The sequence below is a fragment of the Acipenser ruthenus genome, chromosome 22 (genome assembly GCF_902713425.1).
Source record: "Acipenser ruthenus chromosome 22, fAciRut3.2 maternal haplotype, whole genome shotgun sequence".
In the NCBI taxonomy this organism is placed as follows: domain Eukaryota; kingdom Metazoa; phylum Chordata; class Actinopteri; order Acipenseriformes; family Acipenseridae; genus Acipenser; species Acipenser ruthenus.
The window spans coordinates 13,010,023-13,028,678 of NC_081210.1; the positions used below are offsets into that span (position 1 = coordinate 13,010,023).

Genomic DNA, 18,656 nt, shown 5'->3' on the forward strand with positions numbered 1-18,656 from the left:
AACAGCCTTCAAGGAGAGTACAAGTCAGTCGACTCAATTCGCTTGGTCCCTGGGAAGGGTCAACAGGAGCTGCCGGCTTCACGCGGGGCACAAGGCCACCGCAGGGCGTAACAAACAACAGGCTGTGTGCAAAAAAATTACGTAAATACTTATCACATTAATCAGTGTAATACACAATTAGCAAATAATCGATGCAGATAAAAAGTAACAAGTACTCATCTGTCTGGCTCTCCTCATTGAGGTTCAGTTCTCTGAAAGGAAAAATGATGCTGGTGTCTGTGTGTGCAGTCTTCTTATGCCCTCGGGGGGCAGGTATGACTGTGTCACAGGAGCTGGTGCGCAGCTTTGTTATATTAATATTCAGGTTGTGGGTCTTTAGGAGGTAAACACCCATTCGGTAATGGTTACATTCCGTACTTGATAGGGACCATCCCATTCACAGGGGGTTTCATTCAGGAGGTGCGTACGACACTCTCCACTGCACAGAACATCCCATTCACAGGGGGTTTCATTCAGGAGGTGCGTATGACACTCTCCACTGTACAGAACATCCCATTCACAGGGGGTTTCATTCAGGAGGTGCGTACGACACTCTCCACTGTACAGAACATCCCATTCACAGGGGGTTTCATTCAGGAGGTGCGTACGACACTCTCCACTGCACAGAACATCCCATTCACAGGGGGTTTCATTCAGGAGGTGCGTACGACACTCTCCACTGCACAGAACATCCCATTCACAGGGGGTTTCATTCAGGAGGTGCGTACGACACTCTCCACTGCACAGAACATCCCATTCACAGGGGGTTTCATTCAGGAGGTGCGTACGACACTCTCCACTGCACAGAACATCCCATTCACAGGGGGTTTCATTCAGGAGGTGCGTACGACACTCTCCACTGCACAGAACATCCCATTCACAGGGGGTTTCATTCAGGAGGTGCGTACGACACTCTCCACTGCACAGAACATCCCATTCACAGGGGGTTTCATTCAGGAGGTGCGTACGACACTCTCCACTGCACATAACATCCCATTCACAGGGGGTTTCATCCAGGAGGTGCGTACGACACTCTCCACTGCACAGAACATCCCATTCACAGGGGGTTTCATTCAGGAGGTGCGTACGACACTCTCCACTGCACAGAACATCCCATTCACAGGGGGTTTCATTCAGGAGGTGCGTACGACACTCTCCACTGCACAGAACATCCCATTCACAGGGGGTTTCATTCAGGAGGTGCGTACGACACTCTCCACTGCACAGAACATCCCATTCACAGGGGGTTTCATTCAGGAGGTGCGTACGACACTCTCCACTGCACAGAACATCCCATTCACAGGGGGTTTCATTCAGGAGGTGCGTACGACACTCTCCACTGCACAAAACATCCCATTCACAGGGGGTTTCATTCAGGAGGTGCGTACGACACTCTCCACTGCACAGAACATCCCATTCACAGGGGGATTCATCCAGGAGGTGCGTACGACACTCTCCACTGCACAGAACATCCCATTCACAGGGGGTTTCATCCAGGAGGTGCGTACGACACTCTCCACTGCACAGAACATCCCATTCACAGGGGGTTTCATCCAGGAGGTGCGTACGACACTCTCCACTGCACAGAACATCCCATTCACAGGGGGTTTCATCCAGGAGGTGCGTACGACACTCTCCACTGCACAGAACATCCCATTCACAGGGGGTTTCATCCAGGAGGTGCGTACGACACTCTCCACTGCACAGAACATCCCATTCACAGGGGGTTTCATTCAGGAGGTGCGTACGACACTCTCCACTGCACAGAACATCCCATTCACAGGGGGTTTCATTCAGGAGGTGCGTACGACACTCTCCACTGCACAGAACATCCCATTCACAGGGGGTTTCATTCAGGAGGTGCGTACGACACTCTCCACTGCACAGAACATCCCATTCACAGGGGGTTTCATTCAGGAGGTGCGTACGACACTCTCCACTGCACAGAACATCCCATTCACAGGGGGTTTCATTCAGGAGGTGCGTACGACACTCTCCACTGCACAGAACATCCCATTCACAGGGGGTTTCATTCAGGAGGTGCGTACGACACTCTCCACTGCACAGAACATCCCATTCACAGGGGGTTTCATCCAGGAGGTGCGTACGACACTCTCCACTGCACAGAACATCCCATTCACAGGGGGTTTCATCCAGGAGGTGCGTACGACACTCTCCACTGCACAGAACATCCCATTCACAGGGGGTTTCATTCAGGAGGTGCGTACGACACTCTCCACTGCACAGAACATCCCATTCACAGGGGGTTTCATTCAGGAGGTGCGTACGACACTCTCCACTGCACAGAACATCCCATTCACAGGGGGTTTCATTCAGGAGGTGCGTATGACACTCTCCACTGCACAGAACATCCCATTCACAGGGGGATTCATCCAGGAGGTGCGTATGACACTCTCCACTGTACAGAACATCCCATTCACAGGGGGATTCATCCAGGAGGTGCGTATGACACTCTCCACTGTACAGAACATCCCATTCACAGGGGGTTTCATCCAGGAGGTGCGTACGACACTCTCCACTGCACAGAACATCCCATTCACAGGGGGTTTCATCCAGGAGGTGCGTACGACACTCTCCACTGTATAGAACATCCCATTCACAGGGGGTTTCATCTCCAGCGTGGGGATACAAAAATATCACTGAAATATTATTGAACTATGGGCTTCTGAGTAAATATATCATTTATCATTACATGATTTCATCACTATTTTTAAAAAATGTGTTCTTAAGACCATCTTGATTCCTTTGAAAAACAAAGCAGTGTGCAGCTCACATGTGGCCCTGGTCCCAGTGCAGGACAGAGCGAGGACTGTAACATCGTGTCTTATACTTGTAAACACAGGATTTCTATTAACGATTTCTATCATCTTAAAAAAAGTATAAACATGAAAACAAAAATAGCATTCCTAAATGTGTCAATGAAAGTCTTAAAAAAAAAAATCTTATTTCCGATTTGCATTTAAAAGAGGGTACAAGAGTGCTGTTAAGGAGATCCATTTCCAGCCATTGATATCTATTCAGATAGGAGCTACAAGGACAGAAGAGCGAGTGCAAGTAAGTGCAGACTGCTTGTGTTGAATTCCAGCTATCTGAACCCACCATATTAGGCCATTTAGAAACCACTCATTCAGGATTTCATTTTACATATGCAAATGGTACCTTCCTTATCTTCCTTTAGAAACCAAACAAACAGTCTGGGCACTTATCTTTCCTTCAGAAAAAAAAAAACTGTTAGTTTACAGGAAACACATAACCTTCTCTGGGTCCCATGTTGTATTTTTTAAAATACTGCTCTTTCAAATCATAGATGATGGAAACATATTTCTCAACATTTACTCAGGAGCATTTGCTAGGAGAAAGAGAATTTCTCTTCTAAGGACTGCAGTGTATGCTGGTTTTCCTTTCCCGCAATTTCTGTTACCACTCATTTCAATCACCAGCATTGCTGCAAGAGGTAGCATGGACTGGATACACTGTGATGCTTAAAAGAAACATTGTCTTTCTCCTGGAGTAAAACATTGAATTAGATGAATTCCCTAGTTGATTTACCTATGATGTGTGAATTAAAATATCAATACAATCAGGATTATATTGAAAAACATATTGCTGTGATATGGACATCATGGGATACAGCAAATTGTAAAGAAATGTGTTTCTTGCAAACACTGCATGCAGTTCTGTACAACTTTAATGGACTTAGATAATCTATTTGAGCTTCAGAAAAAAAGTAACATTCTTACCAAAAATAGTTCCAGTGAATCCGAGGGCATAAAAGCTGCTGAATACAAATAAATACCCAATACCCAGGAGTGCCAAGCCGCTATAAAATGCCTCTGCACTTTCCAGGAGCTCCAGTTTAGGCTGTTTCCTCATTGCTTCAGTAAAGCTGCCAAAGAAAAAACTTCTGTCAAACAGGTGGCACAGACAAGGGTTCAATTAATTAGACAATGAGTGACAATAGGATTGGGTGGTACTGGGCTAAAGAAAGTTTACAGTATTCTTGGTTTGCCTTCCAGGAAGTCTGTTACTGCTTTACTTCATCTTTCTGGCTGCAAAGCATGTCAGTCAATAGGGGAAGTAGCTAGTTGGTTTGTTACAGGAAGGAGAGCTCTGAAGAGGTGGGGTCCAAGGATGTGCAAGAGAATCGGAAGGCAAGATTTGCAAACAGAGATTTCTTTAACCTAGTGTTGTACCACATGAAAAAAACATGTTTGCTAAAACGTGTTTCTTTCAAAACTGCACATTTGAGACCTAGGCCACATAGTGATGGAGAAATGTTATTATTTTGTTAGCTGTAATCTCTTTATAACGGTCTGCCATTGTTTATAACTTGGCCACAATGATAGCCAAAACAATCACAGCCAACACATACAGTATTCATGAGTTTTTGATGAAAGTATATATGACAAAACCTTCACACAATGTGGCTCAAGTCCTGTTTTCAAATGTCATATATTGCAGATGCTGCCTTCATGTCTTGGCGTCATGTATGAATTGCTCTTGCAGGATATTGTTTCATCAGGAACCTGCAAGACAAGCACCCCCAGGCGTTTGCTACACCGACAAGGCAAAAAATTGAGATTTGTTGTTGCTTGTTACATTGCGTTGCACAACTGTAATCTGATTACATTTGTCAGTAACTTGTAACTGTAATGATTCCTTTTTCAGGCAGGAAACTGAATGTGGTAAAACATTACATTTCAGGTTAAAAATAGTGTAGTAACTTTCTGTTACATTCAAAAAAAGGACTAAACCTACTGTATGGCTAATGCTGAAATCAGAAAGCGCTTCAACAGTGCAAGTCAAACCTTACATGAACGCGCTTTTCATATCATCTCGCTAGAAAATGGTGTCAGAGGAGGGAACGAGGGGTTCAATAGGTGGATCTTCAAAGAATATTTCAAGCTGCAGCCGGACCCAACCAAAAAACAGATCTCTGTAAAATGTAGTGTGTCTGAGAAGTAACTATTTAAATAATTTACTGTAACTAGTTATAATTTTGTTCAAGTAACTTATAACAGTAACAGATTACTTTTTAAAGTAATTTCCCAAACACATGAACACAAATCTCTTTATGTACTGTATATGTATATTTAAGTATAAGATGTGACCGGGGAGAAAGTTTAAAAGATTCATTTGTTTTTGTACTTTTCCAGTACAGTAGTATGTTTTGTTATGCCATTAGGACTCCAACAGACACCGTTTTATTATGTGTTGTGCTTTTGTGAAACAGAAACTTAAAAATGATGACAGCTTACACTAAGAGGAGAGATATGTAGTACAGATTCTATGTCACTTGTGAATTATATAAAACTGAATTATATAAAATTTTGCCTCAGTTTCTTTATTTTTCTATTTGTCTCCAATGTGTTTAAACCTAAGTAATATCTCAATGTGAAATTAAGGGAGTGTCAGTGTTGAGAAGTGAGAAAATATTTAGATATGTTCTTTGTTTTGTGGTATCATTCATTACTAAACATCCAACCCAATTGAGCACAGAGAAATGGGTCTTTATACAGTGGCAAAATGTGCTTATAAATAGATCAAGGAATCAAATTCACTAAAATAGAAAGACAAAAACAAAGCAGAAACCGTGGACTTTTAATGATGAACATAAGTGAGGCAAGTATGACCACATTATTGTGCATCCTAATTCTGTATTTTTAACAGATTTTTTATTTATTTATAGATTGCTAATCTCCTGTAAAACTAATCTGATTAAATCAAGATATCTTGAACTATAAAATAATGACTTGAAGTGGCTCGAGCCAGATTGGTGACTCGACTCGACTCAAGCAATTTAGTGACTCAACTCGACTCGAGCTTGGCATGTCAAAGACTCGACTCGACTTGAGCAGTTTAGTGACTCGACTCGAGCAGTTTAGTGACTCGACTCGACTCGAGCTTGGCTTGTCAAAGACTCGACTCGAGCAGTTTAGTGACTCAACTCGACTCGAGATTGGCATGTCTAAGACTCGACTCAACTCGAGCAGTTTAGTGACTCGATTCGAGCTTGGCATGTCAAAGACTCGACTCGACTCGAGCAGTTTAGTGACTCGACTCGAGATTGGCATGTCAAAGACTCGACTCGAGCAGTTTAGTGACTCGACTCGACTCGAGATTGGCATGTCAAAGACTCGACTCGACTCGAGCAGTTTAGTGACTCGACTCGAGCAGTTTAGTGACTTGACTCGACTCGAGCTTGGCTTGTCAAAGACTCGACTCGAGCAGTTTAGTGACTCGACTCGAGCTTGGCATGTCAAAGACTCGACTGGACTCGAGCAGTTTAGTGACTCGACTCGAGCTTGGCTTGTCAAAGACTCGACTCGACTCAAGCAGTTTAGTGACTCGACTCTAGATTGGCATGTCAAAGACTCGACTCGAGCAGTTTAGTGACTCGACTCGACTCGAGATTGGCATGTCAAAGACTCGACTCGACTCAAGCAGTTTAGTGACTCGACTCGAGAAGTTTAGTGACTTGACTCGACTCGACTCGAGCTTGGCTTGTCAAAGACTCGACTCGAGCAGTTTAGTTACTCGACTCGAGCTTGGCTTGTCAAAGACTCGACTCGACTCGAGCAGTTTAGTGACTCGACTCGAGCAGTTTAGTGACTTGACTCGACTCGAGCTTGGCATGTCAAAGATTCGACTCGAGCAGTTTAGTGACTCGACTCGAGCTTGGCATGTCAAAGATTCGACTCGAGCAGTTTAGTTACTCGACTCGAGCTTGGCATGTCAAAGACTCGACTCGAGCAGTTTAGTGACTCGACTCGAGCAGTTTAGTGACTTGACTCGACTCGAGCTTGGCATGTCAAAGATTCGACTCGAGCAGTTTAGTGACTCGACTCGAGCTTGGCATGTCAAAGACTCGACTCGAGCAGTTTAGTGACTCGACTCAACTCGAGCTTGGCATGTCAAAGACTCGACTCGACTCGAACAATTTAGTGACTCGACTCGAGTTTGGCATATCAAAGAATTGACTCGAGCAGTTTAGTGACTCGACTCGAGCTTGGCATGTTAAAGATTCGACTCGACTCGAGCAGTTTAGTGACTCGACTCGAGATTGGCATGTCAAAGACTCGACTCGAGCAGTTTAGTGACTCGACTCGACTCGAGATTGGCATGTCAAAGACTCGACTCGACTCGAGCAGTTTAGTGACTCGACTTGAGCAGTTTAGTGACTTGACTCGACTCGAGCTTGGCTTGTCAAAGACTCGACTCGAGCAGTTTAGTGACTCGACTCGAGCTTGGCATGTCAAAGACTCGACTGGACTCGAGCAGTTTAGTGACTCGACTCGAGCTTGGCTTGTCAAAGACTCGACTCGACTCAAGCAGTTTAGTGACTCGACTCTAGATTGGCATGTCAAAGACTCGACTCGAGCAGTTTAGTGACTCGACTCGACTCGAGATTGGCATGTCAAAGACTCGACTCGAACAATTTAGTGACTCGACTCGACTCGAGTTTGGCATATCAAAGAATTGACTCGAGCAGTTTAGTGACTCGATTCGAGCTTGGCATGTCAAAGACTCGACTCGACTCGAGCAGTTTAGTGACTCGACTCGAGATTGGCATGTCAAAGACTCGACTCGAGCAGTTTAGTGACTCGACTCGACTCGAGATTGGCATGTCAAAGACTCGACTCGACTCGAGCAGTTTAGTGACTCGACTCGAGCAGTTTAGTGACTTGACTCGACTCGAGCTTGGCTTGTCAAAGACTCGACTCGAGCAGTTTAGTGACTCGACTCGAGCTTGGCATGTCAAAGACTCGACTGGACTCGAGCAGTTTAGTGACTCGACTCGAGCTTGGCTTGTCAAAGACTCGACTCGACTCAAGCAGTTTAGTGACTCGACTCTAGATTGGCATGTCAAAGACTCGACTCGAGCAGTTTAGTGACTCGACTCGACTCGAGATTGGCATGTCAAAGACTCGACTCAAGCAGTTTAGTGACTCGACTCGAGCAGTTTAGTGACTTGACTCGACTCGAGCTTGGCTTGTCAAAGACTCGACTCGACTCGAGCAGTTTAGTGACTCGACTCGAGCAGTTTAGTGACTTGACTCGACTCGAGCTTGGCATGTCAAAGATTCGACTCGAGCTTGGCATGTCAAAGATTCGACTCGAGCAGTTTAGTGACTCGACTCGAGCTTGGCATGTCAAAGACTCGACTCGAGCAGTTTAGTGACTCGACTCAACTCGAGCTTGGCATGTCAAAGACTCGACTCGACTCGAACAATTTAGTGACTCGACTCGAGTTTGGCATATCAAAGAATTGACTCGAGCAGTTTAGTGACTCGACTCGAGCTTGGCATGTTAAAGATTCGACTCGACTCGAGCAGTTTAGTGACTCGACTCGAGATTGGCATGTCAAAGACTCGACTCGAGCAGTTTAGTGACTCGACTCGACTCGAGATTGGCATGTCAAAGACTCGACTCGACTCGAGCAGTTTAGTGACTCGACTCGAGCAGTTTAGTGACTTGACTCGACTCGAGCTTGGCCTTGTCAAAGACTCGACTCGAGCAGTTTTAGTGACTCGACTCGAGCTTGGCATGTCAAAGACTCGACTGGACTCGAGCAGTTTAGTGACTCGACTCGAGCTTGGCTTGTCAAAGACTCGACTCGACTCAAGCAGTTTAGTGACTCGACTCTAGATTGGCATGTCAAAGACTCGACTCGAGCAGTTTAGTGACTCGACTCGACTCGAGATTGGCATGTCAAAGACTCGACTCGAACAATTTAGTGACTCGACTCGAGTTTGGCATATCAAAGAATTGACTCGAGCAGTTTAGTGACTCGATTCGAGCTTGGCATGTCAAAGACTCGACTCGACTCGAGCAGTTTAGTGACTCGACTCGAGATTGGCATGTCAAAGACTCGACTCGAGCAGTTTAGTGACTCGACTCGACTCGAGATTGGCATGTCAAGACTCGACTCGACTCGAGCAGTTTAGTGACTCGACTCGAGCAGTTTAGTGACTTGACTCGACTCGAGCTGGCTTGTCAAAGACTCGACTCGAGCAGTTTAGTGACTCGACTCGAGCTTGGCATGTCAAAGACTCGACTGGACTCGAGCAGTTTAGTGACTCGACTCGAGCTTGGCTTGTCAAAGACTCGACTCGACTCAAGCAGTTTAGTGACTCGACTCTAGATTGGCATGTCAAAGACTCGACTCGAGCAGTTTAGTGACTCGACTCGACTCGAGATTGGCATGTCAAAGACTCGACTCAAGCAGTTTAGTGACTCGACTCGAGCAGTTTAGTGACTTGACTCGACTCGACTCGAGCTTGGCTTGTCAAAGACTCGACTCGCCGACTCGAGCAGTTTAGTGACTCGACTCGCGCAGTTTAGTGACTTGACTCGACTCGAGCTTGGCATGTCAAAGATTCGACTCGAGCAGTTTAGTGACTCGACTCGAGCTTGGCATGTCAAAGATTCGACTCGAGCAGTTTAGTTACTCGACTCGAGGCTTGGCATGTCAAAGACTCGACTCGACTCGAGCAGTTTAGTGACTCGACTCGAGCAGTTTAGTGACTTGACTCGACTCGAGCTTGGCATGTCAAAGATTCGACTCGAGCAGTTTAGTGACTCGACTCGAGCTTGGCATGTCAAAGACTCGACTCGAGCAGTTTAGTTACTCGACTCGAGCTTGGCATGTCAAAGACTCGACTCGACTCGAACAATTTAGTGACTCGACTCGACTCGAGTTTGGCATATCAAAGAATTGACTCGAGCAGTTTAGTGACTCGACTCGAGCTTGGCATGTTAAAGATTCGACTCGACTCGAGCAGTTTAGTGACTCGACTCGAGATTGGCATGTCAAAGACTCGACTCGAGCAGTTTAGTGACTCAACTCGACTCGAGATTGGCATGTCAAAGACTCGACTCGACTCGAGCAGTTTAGTGACTCGACTCGAGCAGTTTAGTGACTTGACTCGACTCGAGCTTGGCTTGTCAAAGACTCGACTCGAGCAGTTTAGTGACTCGACTCGAGCTTGGCATGTCAAAGACTCGACTGGACTCGAGCAGTTTAGTGACTCGACTCGAGCTTGGCTTGTCAAAGACTCGACTCAAGCAGTTTAGTGACTCGACTCTAGATTGGCATGTCAAAGACTCGACTCGAGCAGTTTAGTGACTCGACTCGACTCGAGATTGGCATGTCAAAGACTCGACTCGACTCGAACAATTTAGTGACTCGACTCTAGATTGGCATGTCAAAGACTCGACTCGAGCAGTTTAGTGACTCAACTCGACTCGAGATTGGCATGTCAAAGACTCGACTCGAACAATTTAGTGACTCGACTCGAGCTTGGCATGTCAAAGACTCGACTCGAGCAGTTTAGTGACTCAACTCGACTCGAGATTGGCATGTCAAAGACTCGACTCGACTCGAACAATTTAGTGACTCGACTCGACTCGAGTTTGGCATATCAAAGAATTGACTCGAGCAGTTTAGTGATTCGATTCGAGCTTGGCATGTCAAAGACTCGACTCGACTCGAGCAGTTTAGTGACTCGACTCGAGATTGGCATGTCAAAGACTCGACTCGAGCAGTTTAGTGACTCGACTCGACTCGAGATTGGCATGTCAAAGACTCGACTCGACTCGAGCAGTTTAGTGACTCGACTCGAGCAGTTTAGTGACTTGACTCGACTCGAGCTTGGCTTGTCAAAGACTCGACTCGAGCAGTTTAGTGACTCGACTCGAGCTTGGCATGTCAAAGACTCGACTGGACTCGAGCAGTTTAGTGACTCGACTCGAGCTTGGCTTGTCAAAGACTCGACTCGACTCAAGCAGTTTAGTGACTCGACTCTAGATTGGCATGTCAAAGACTCGACTCGAGCAGTTTAGTGACTCGACTCGACTCGAGATTGGCATGTCAAAGACTCGACTCGACTCAAGCAGTTTAGTGACTCGACTCGAGCAGTTTAGTGACTTGACTCGACTCGACTCGAGCTTGGCTTGTCAAAGACTCGACTCGAGCAGTTTAGTTACTCGACTCGAGCTTGGCTTGTCAAAGACTCGACTCGACTCGAGCAGTTTAGTGACTCGACTCGAGCAGTTTAGTGACTTGACTCGACTCGAGCTTGGCATGTCAAAGATTCGACTCGAGCAGTTTAGTGACTCGACTCGAGCTTGGCATGTCAAAGATTCGACTCGAGCAGTTTAGTTACTCGACTCGAGCTTGGCATGTCAAAGACTCGACTCGACTCGAGCAGTTTAGTGACTCGACTCGAGCAGTTTAGTGACTTGACTCGACTCGAGCTTGGCATGTCAAAGATTCGACTCGAGCAGTTTAGTGACTCGACTCGAGCTTGGCATGTCAAAGACTCGACTCGAGCAGTTTAGTGACTCGACTCAACTCGAGCTTGGCATGTCAAAGACTCGACTCGACTCGAACAATTTAGTGACTCGACTCGACTCGAGTTTGGCATATCAAAGAATTGACTCGAGCAGTTTAGTGACTCGACTCGAGCTTGGCATGTTAAAGATTCGACTCGACTCGAGCAGTTTAGTGACTCGATTCGAGCTTGGCTTGTCAAAGACTCGACTCGAGTCTTTACTCCCCAATGACTCAACTCGACTTGCGTCCCAATTTTGGTGACTCGTTACAACTCTGCTATCTTGATACAGCAGTTAGCAGCTAGTTCCCTTGCTAAGTGAAGGGAGTTATTTAAGGGTGGGCATCTAGTAATTAGTTCAGTCTACAGGTAACCAGGGACAGTGGCAGATAGATAAGTTCCTGCTTCAAGTAATTTTATCTAACTACATTTAGTGACATTGTAAGGTGGTGTTTGAATTGGCTGAGTTAGTGTGTGATTAGTACCAGGTGAGTGGCTAAATTGATTAGCAGTTGATTTTGCTATTTGATTGGTTTCCACACAGTTTAGTTGGTTCTTTTGCCAAGCAGGTGTAACATTTAATCAAGCAGCTTATCTCGGCGCCAGCAAGAAGCGCCAGCAAACAGAAGAGACTCAACAAAAGAGCCGGGAGTCTTGCTGTGGGAGTCCAGCAAGGGGAGGCCTGCGCTGTGACGCTGTTCGACTAGATCCGAACCTAACGGGGCTCTAGAAGAAGCTATCTACTAGTCAGGTCTGTACCCTCCACCCCACTGCTCCTACTGTGCCTTTTGTCCTGCCTGTCCTGCTATGACTGTCTCTCACATCCCTGTTCTGTCCTCCTGTCCTCGTCCTCTGCCCTCCCTCCCCTGCTGCTCCTCCAACCCCTCTAACCTAATTTCTCTGCCTCTCCCCCCCTCCCGCACACTCTCTGGTGTACTCTGGAACTGTCACTCTTCTGCTAACAAAGCTGATTTCATATCTGCCTTTGCCTCCCACCTCTCTCTCGATTTCCTTGCTCTCACTGAAACCTGGCTGTCCCCTGATAACACTGTTACTACTGCTGCCCTGTCCTCTCTCTACGTTCTGTCCCATAGCCTGCGTCTCACTGGACGGGGAGGTGGGACGGGTCTTCTCCTCTCTCCCTCCTTACTCTTTTCTGTCCCCTCCGATCTCACCTCACTCTCTGTCAATACCTTTGAATTTCATGCAGTCCAACTAACCTCTCCCTGTCAACTCCTGCTCATTGTTCTGTACCGCCCCCCTTGGCCTCTCACTCACTTTCTGGATGAACTTGACTATCTACTCTCCTCCCTCCCCTCTCTGTCTACCCCGACTGTCCTGTTGGGTGACTTCAACATCCATCTCTCCAAACCCAGCCACTCTGCTGGATTCCTCCCTCTCCTTCACTCCTTCGACTTCTGTCTCTCTCCGTCCCCTCCTACCCACAAAGCTGGCCGTCAACTGGACATCACCTTCTCCAGGGCCTGCTGCCCCTCCTCCCTCTCTGTCACCCCCCTGGACCTCTCTGATCACTATTTCATCTCTTTTTCTCTGTCTCTCCCCCCTCTCCCTGCTCCTCCTACCCCCACTGTCACCTCTCGTCGTAACCTCCGCTCTCTCTCCCCCACTGTCCTTGCCTCCACTGCTCTCTCTCACCTCCCTCCTATCGACTCCTTTTCACAACTCTCCGTAGACTCTGCTACCTCCACCCTCTTCTCCTCACTCACCTCCTCCCTCGACTCCCCCTGTCCCCTCACCTCCCGACCTGCTCGCCCCTCCCCTCCCCATCCCTGGCTCTCCTCTGCGCTCCGCTCGGCAAGAATCACACTGCGATCTGCTGAAAAGAAATGGAAGAGAACCAAACTCCCTGCTGCCCTAGACCTTTACTGCACTCTCTTCTCCTCCTTCTCCTCTACTCTCTCCTCTGCTAAATGTGCTTATTTCCAATCTGTTATCCAAGCCTCCACTAACAACCCACGTAAACTATTCTCTACCTTCTCCTCCTTCCTAAACCCTCCCCCCTCCTCCTCCCTCCTCTATCTCCCCTGATGACTTTGCCTCCTTCTCTTCTAAAATCTCAGATATCCGCAAACTCTTTAACACCTCTCCCTCCCCCGCACCCCCTCCTGCTCCAACCCCTACACCCACTACATCCCCTACTAACTCGCCCTCCTTCTCCACCTTCTTGCCCCTCTCAGACTCTGACCTCTCCTCCCTGCTCCAGGGTCACAAACCCACCACGTGTGCCTTGGACCCCCTCCCCACTCACCTCTTTCAAGCTGCTGCTCCTGCTCTACTCCCCTTCATCTCCTCCCTCCTCAACACCTATCTACTTTCTGGTATCTTTCCCTCTGCCTTCAAAAAAGCCTCTATCACTCCCCTCCTCAAAAAACCTACCCTCGACCCCACCTCCCTCCAGAGCTACCGTCCTGTCTCCCTCCTACCCTTCCTCTCCAAAACCCTCGAGCAGACTGTACACCGCCAGCTCTCTGCTTTCCTGTCCAACCACTCTCTGCTTGACCCTCTCCAATCTGGCTTCCGCTCTGCTCACTCCACTGAAACCGCCCTCCTGTCTGCCACCAACTCACTTAAGTGTGCCCGAGCTGCCTCTCTCTCCTCTGTCCTAATTCTCCTCGACCTCTCTGCTGCCTTTGACACTGTTGATCACTCTATTCTACTATCATCTCTTGCTGACCTGGGGATCTCTGGCACTGCTCTGGCCTGGTTCTCCTCCTACCTAACCTGGCGTGGAGCAACCTCCACACCTCGCCCTCTCTCAACAGGAGTCCCCAAGGGTTAGTCTTGGGTCCTCTCCTGTTCTCTCTCTACACCCGCTCCCTGGGCCCCCTCATCGCATCCTATAGTTTCTCATACCATTTCTATGCTGATGATGCTCAGATTTTCCTCTCCTTCCCCACCTCAACCATCCCCTCCCTTATCTCTACCTGTCAGTCTGCTATTTCCTCCTGGATGCACTCGCATCACCTCAAACTCAACCTCTCTAAATCTGACCTCCTTTTCTTTCCCTCCTCCTCCCCCTCCTCTGATCTCTCTATCTCTGTTCCTCTAGAATCTACCACACTCTCTCCCTCTACCTCCGCTAAGAACCTTGGAGTCACCCTGGACCCCTGCCTCTCTTATTCCCAGCACATCTCCACTTTGGCACGCACTTGCCGATTCTTCCTGAGCAACATCCGAAGAATCCGACCCTTCCTCACCAACTACGCTACCCAGCTCCTGGTCCAGGCCCTGGTACTCTCCCGCCTAGACCACTGCAACTCCCTCCTGGCTGGCCTCCCTGCGTCCGCCACCCGTCCGCTCCAGCTCATCCAGAACTCTGCTGCCCGCCTGGTGTTCTCTCTGCCTCGCTTCGCCCACGCTACTCCACTGGCTCCCGATCACCGCTCGCATCCAGTTCAAGACTCTTGTACTAGCCTACAGATGCCTTGACCAGACTGCACCCAGCTACCTCCAGACCCTCATCTCTCCCTACACCCCCACTCGACCTCTCCGCTCCGCCTGCACTAGAAGACTGGCTCTACCTCCGCTACGCTCCCCTGCCTCCAGAGCCCGCTCCTTCTCCACCCTTGCTCTGCAGTGGTGGAATGACCTTCCTACAGATGTTAGGACTGCCCAGTCCCTGACCACATTCCGGCGCCTCCTTAAGACTCACCTCTTCAAACAGCACCTGTAGAACTCCTCTGTTGTATCCTGGGACACTATCACCCTTCATTTAAATGTGCTTTATTTTGCTCTTATCTGCCCCCTATTTTACTGCATTTAATCATGTACTTCAGAATACTGTAATCTGCCAAGTGTTTAACCTGTAGTATTTTGTATTTAATCATATCCTGATGTAACTATCACTATTTAATCATATCCTGATATAACTATCACTATTATCTGCTGTATTATTGAATTATGGTTTGTCACACTTGAACAAAAGTTATTGTATTTATTGCTCTTATTGTATTACTTGTATTGTAACACTTGAAATGTATTTGCTTACAATTGTAAGTCGCCCTGGATAAGGGCGTCTGCTAAGAAATAAATAATAATAATAATAATAATAATAATAATAATACATTGCACTGATATACCATCTTGATACACTGCATTCATATACTATCTCGTTACATTGCACTGATCAATATACTATCTCGATACATTGCATTAATATACTATCTCGCTACATTGCACTGATCGATATACTATCTCTATGCATTGCACTGATATACTACCTTGATACATTGCACTGATATACTATCTCGATACATTGCACTGATCGATATACTATCTCTATGCATTGCACTGATATACTATCTCGATACATTGCACTGATATACTATCTCGATACATTGCACTGATATACTACCTTGATACATTGCACTGATATACTATCTCGATACATTGCATTAATTATACTATCTCGCTACATTGCACTAATTGATATACTATCTCGCTACATTGCACTGATATACTACCTTGATACATTGCACTGATTGATATACTATCTCGATACATTGCACTGATATACTATCTCGATATATTGCATTGATTGATATACTATCTCGATACATTGCACTGATATACTATCTCGATATATTGCATTGATTGATATACTATCTCGATACATTACACTGATTGATATACTATCTCGATACATTGCACTGATATACTATCTCGATATATTGCATTGATTGATATACTATCTCGATACATTGCACTGATATACTATCTCGATATATTGCATTGATTGATATACTATCTCGATACATTACACTGATTGATATACTATCTCGATACATTGCACTGATATACTACCTTGATACATTGCACTGATATACTATCTCGATACATTGCACTGATATACTATCTCGATACATTGCACTGATCAATATACTATCTCGATACATTGCACTGATATACTACCTTGATACATTGCACTGATTGATATACTATCTCGATACATTGCACTGATTGATATACTATCTCGATACATTGCACTGATATACTATCTCGATACATTGCACTGATTGATATACTATCTCGATACATTGCACTGATTGATATACTATCTCGATACATTGCACTGATATACTATCTCGATACATTGCACTGATTGATATACTATCTCGATACATTGCACTGATATACTATCTCGATACATTGCACTGATATACTATCTCGATACATTGCACTGATTGATATACTATCTCGATACATTGCACTGATTGATATACTATCTCGATACATTGCACTGATTGATATACTATCTCGATACATTGCACTGATATACTATCTCGATACATTGCACTGATATACTATCTCGATACATTGCACTGATTGATATACTATCTCGATACATTGCACTGATATACTATCTCGATACATTGCATTGATATATTGTTTCGATACATTGCACCTCAAGTATATTTCTAATGTTACTTATATACTGTAGGTTTTTATTTAGTCCATGTACTAGGGCCAAGATTTTATTTTCAGCAGAAATCATCTCCTCTTTTAGCTTGAACTTTTCTTTTTCGAAACAGCAATGAGTCACACTCAAAATTTAGGCCACGGCAAAGTCAGTCATTCACAAACCTCCGCTCCTCTTCCCTGTAAGTGACAGCGAATGCAGTCAGAGCCACTAGTTCTATAAACAGCAGGTAGTCCTGTCGAAAATCACACATTAAGGTGAAGCATGGCGAGGCACAAACACATTGCTCTGATTCTTTGTGGGGCCTAATTACTAAAGCAGCTTTTCATACAATTCCTTTTTTGTTAACTTTGGGGGTTGTATCCTCAGTTATAAATGCAAGAAATTAAATTCTTTGAAATTAGTGTTATATTGTAGAACACTTTTTTATAGACATTTACTAGATCTGTCAACAATAAGCCACAAGGCATGGCAAGAATGTTGGACAGTTATGTAAATGTGTTGTGATGTTTTTTACTGTGTCAAAAAGAAAAACTATGTCAGCATGTAACAGGGGGGTTTGTTAAGTGTGTGGGTCATCACTAGACAATATTGAGGCAGACACAGATCATTGGGCGTTGACACGCCACACAGGCGCACAGACTTAATCAACGCAAGTGCTGACACTAGGGTACCAGCAACAGTAACCCTAGTGTCACATTAAATAAAGAAAACAAAACAAAACAAAACTAAATATAAAAGTTTGCCACAAAAGTTTGCCACACAAGGCTAGTTCCACTAAAAGGAACGTGTTGCTCCGGGAACCTACTATCTTCGCAAACCCTCTCTATACTGTTTGGGATCAACATCCCCTAAACTGACCTACTTCTGGGCTCCCAGAGTCCTACCACTTCACACTGCCTCGGCAATGCCTTCAAGAGCACTGTCTTGCAGCTGAAGGGCTCCGTAGAAGTTAATTCTGTGGAGCAGATGCTCTCCGGGGTTGTGATCGTGTGCAGGGGTAGATGCTCCCGGGGTTAGCGCTGGCTCCATAGCTTCAGCTCCTGGGTTGATACAAGTTTGCAACACAAAATGACACAAAACACAGCAATCTTTCTCTCAGCGCCCGTTTGTAAGGCTATGGGCATGCAGTAGCCTCGAGCTGTAGCACAGATGCTTTTTGAGCTCTGCACACCCCCCAGCCAATCCAGACCTCCTGATCAGCTCAGCGCTGAGCGAGTCTAAGTGCTCAATTATTTCCTTAGCAACGTGTCTCCTGTTGCACGCCCAGCTGCTTCCAAAAAGGCACACATACACCCAAGAACCAGCGACAGGGTCTCCCTGTCACACAGCACAACACCCATTCTGTTAGTCCCCAGGTCTAACTATTTACAGAACCGATTAAACACTACCGCGAAGAAAGAGCTCTCTTTTAACAAATCGGAAGTCACTGTCCCAATTCTTTCATGCTCTACATAAAACTCAGATTATTTCCGGACATTTTATTTTACCCATTCTGTATTTTAGGATTGAGACAAAAAAAAAATATATGTGAACATAATTTAGATCTTTTATTTAACATCACGTGATACAAAATGATGTTGCAAAAGTTTACCAGAAGCAGTAATAGTAGTACAAAATTTCATGTTAGATTTCAAAATGTCAAATTTCTAAAATTCCTTCTGTTTTCCGTTAAGTATATGGAAAACTACAAAGTGGTATGCAATTCAATGTGTTAACAAAATATTATTCAGCAGGTTTAATTTGACTTTATGAAGCAAAATGTGTTAATTCTATAGAGTTGACATACAGTAGCTGTATGTATGCAGGGCTATTTCAGA

General features: G+C 45.8%; 1 protein-coding gene across 3 annotated transcripts in view; it reads right to left on the reverse strand.

Annotated features, from left to right (window-relative positions):
• The window catches only part of pemt (phosphatidylethanolamine N-methyltransferase), a 182,889-nt gene that overhangs the window by 68,905 nt on the left and 95,328 nt on the right, over positions 1-18,656 (reverse strand). For all 3 annotated transcript variants that reach the window (XM_058995994.1, XM_058995992.1, XM_058995993.1), the window contains exon 4: positions 3,801-3,946. In XM_058995994.1, the coding sequence (XP_058851977.1) occupies positions 3,801-3,946 (146 nt within the window). The remainder of the gene's footprint in view (positions 1-3,800; positions 3,947-18,656) is intronic.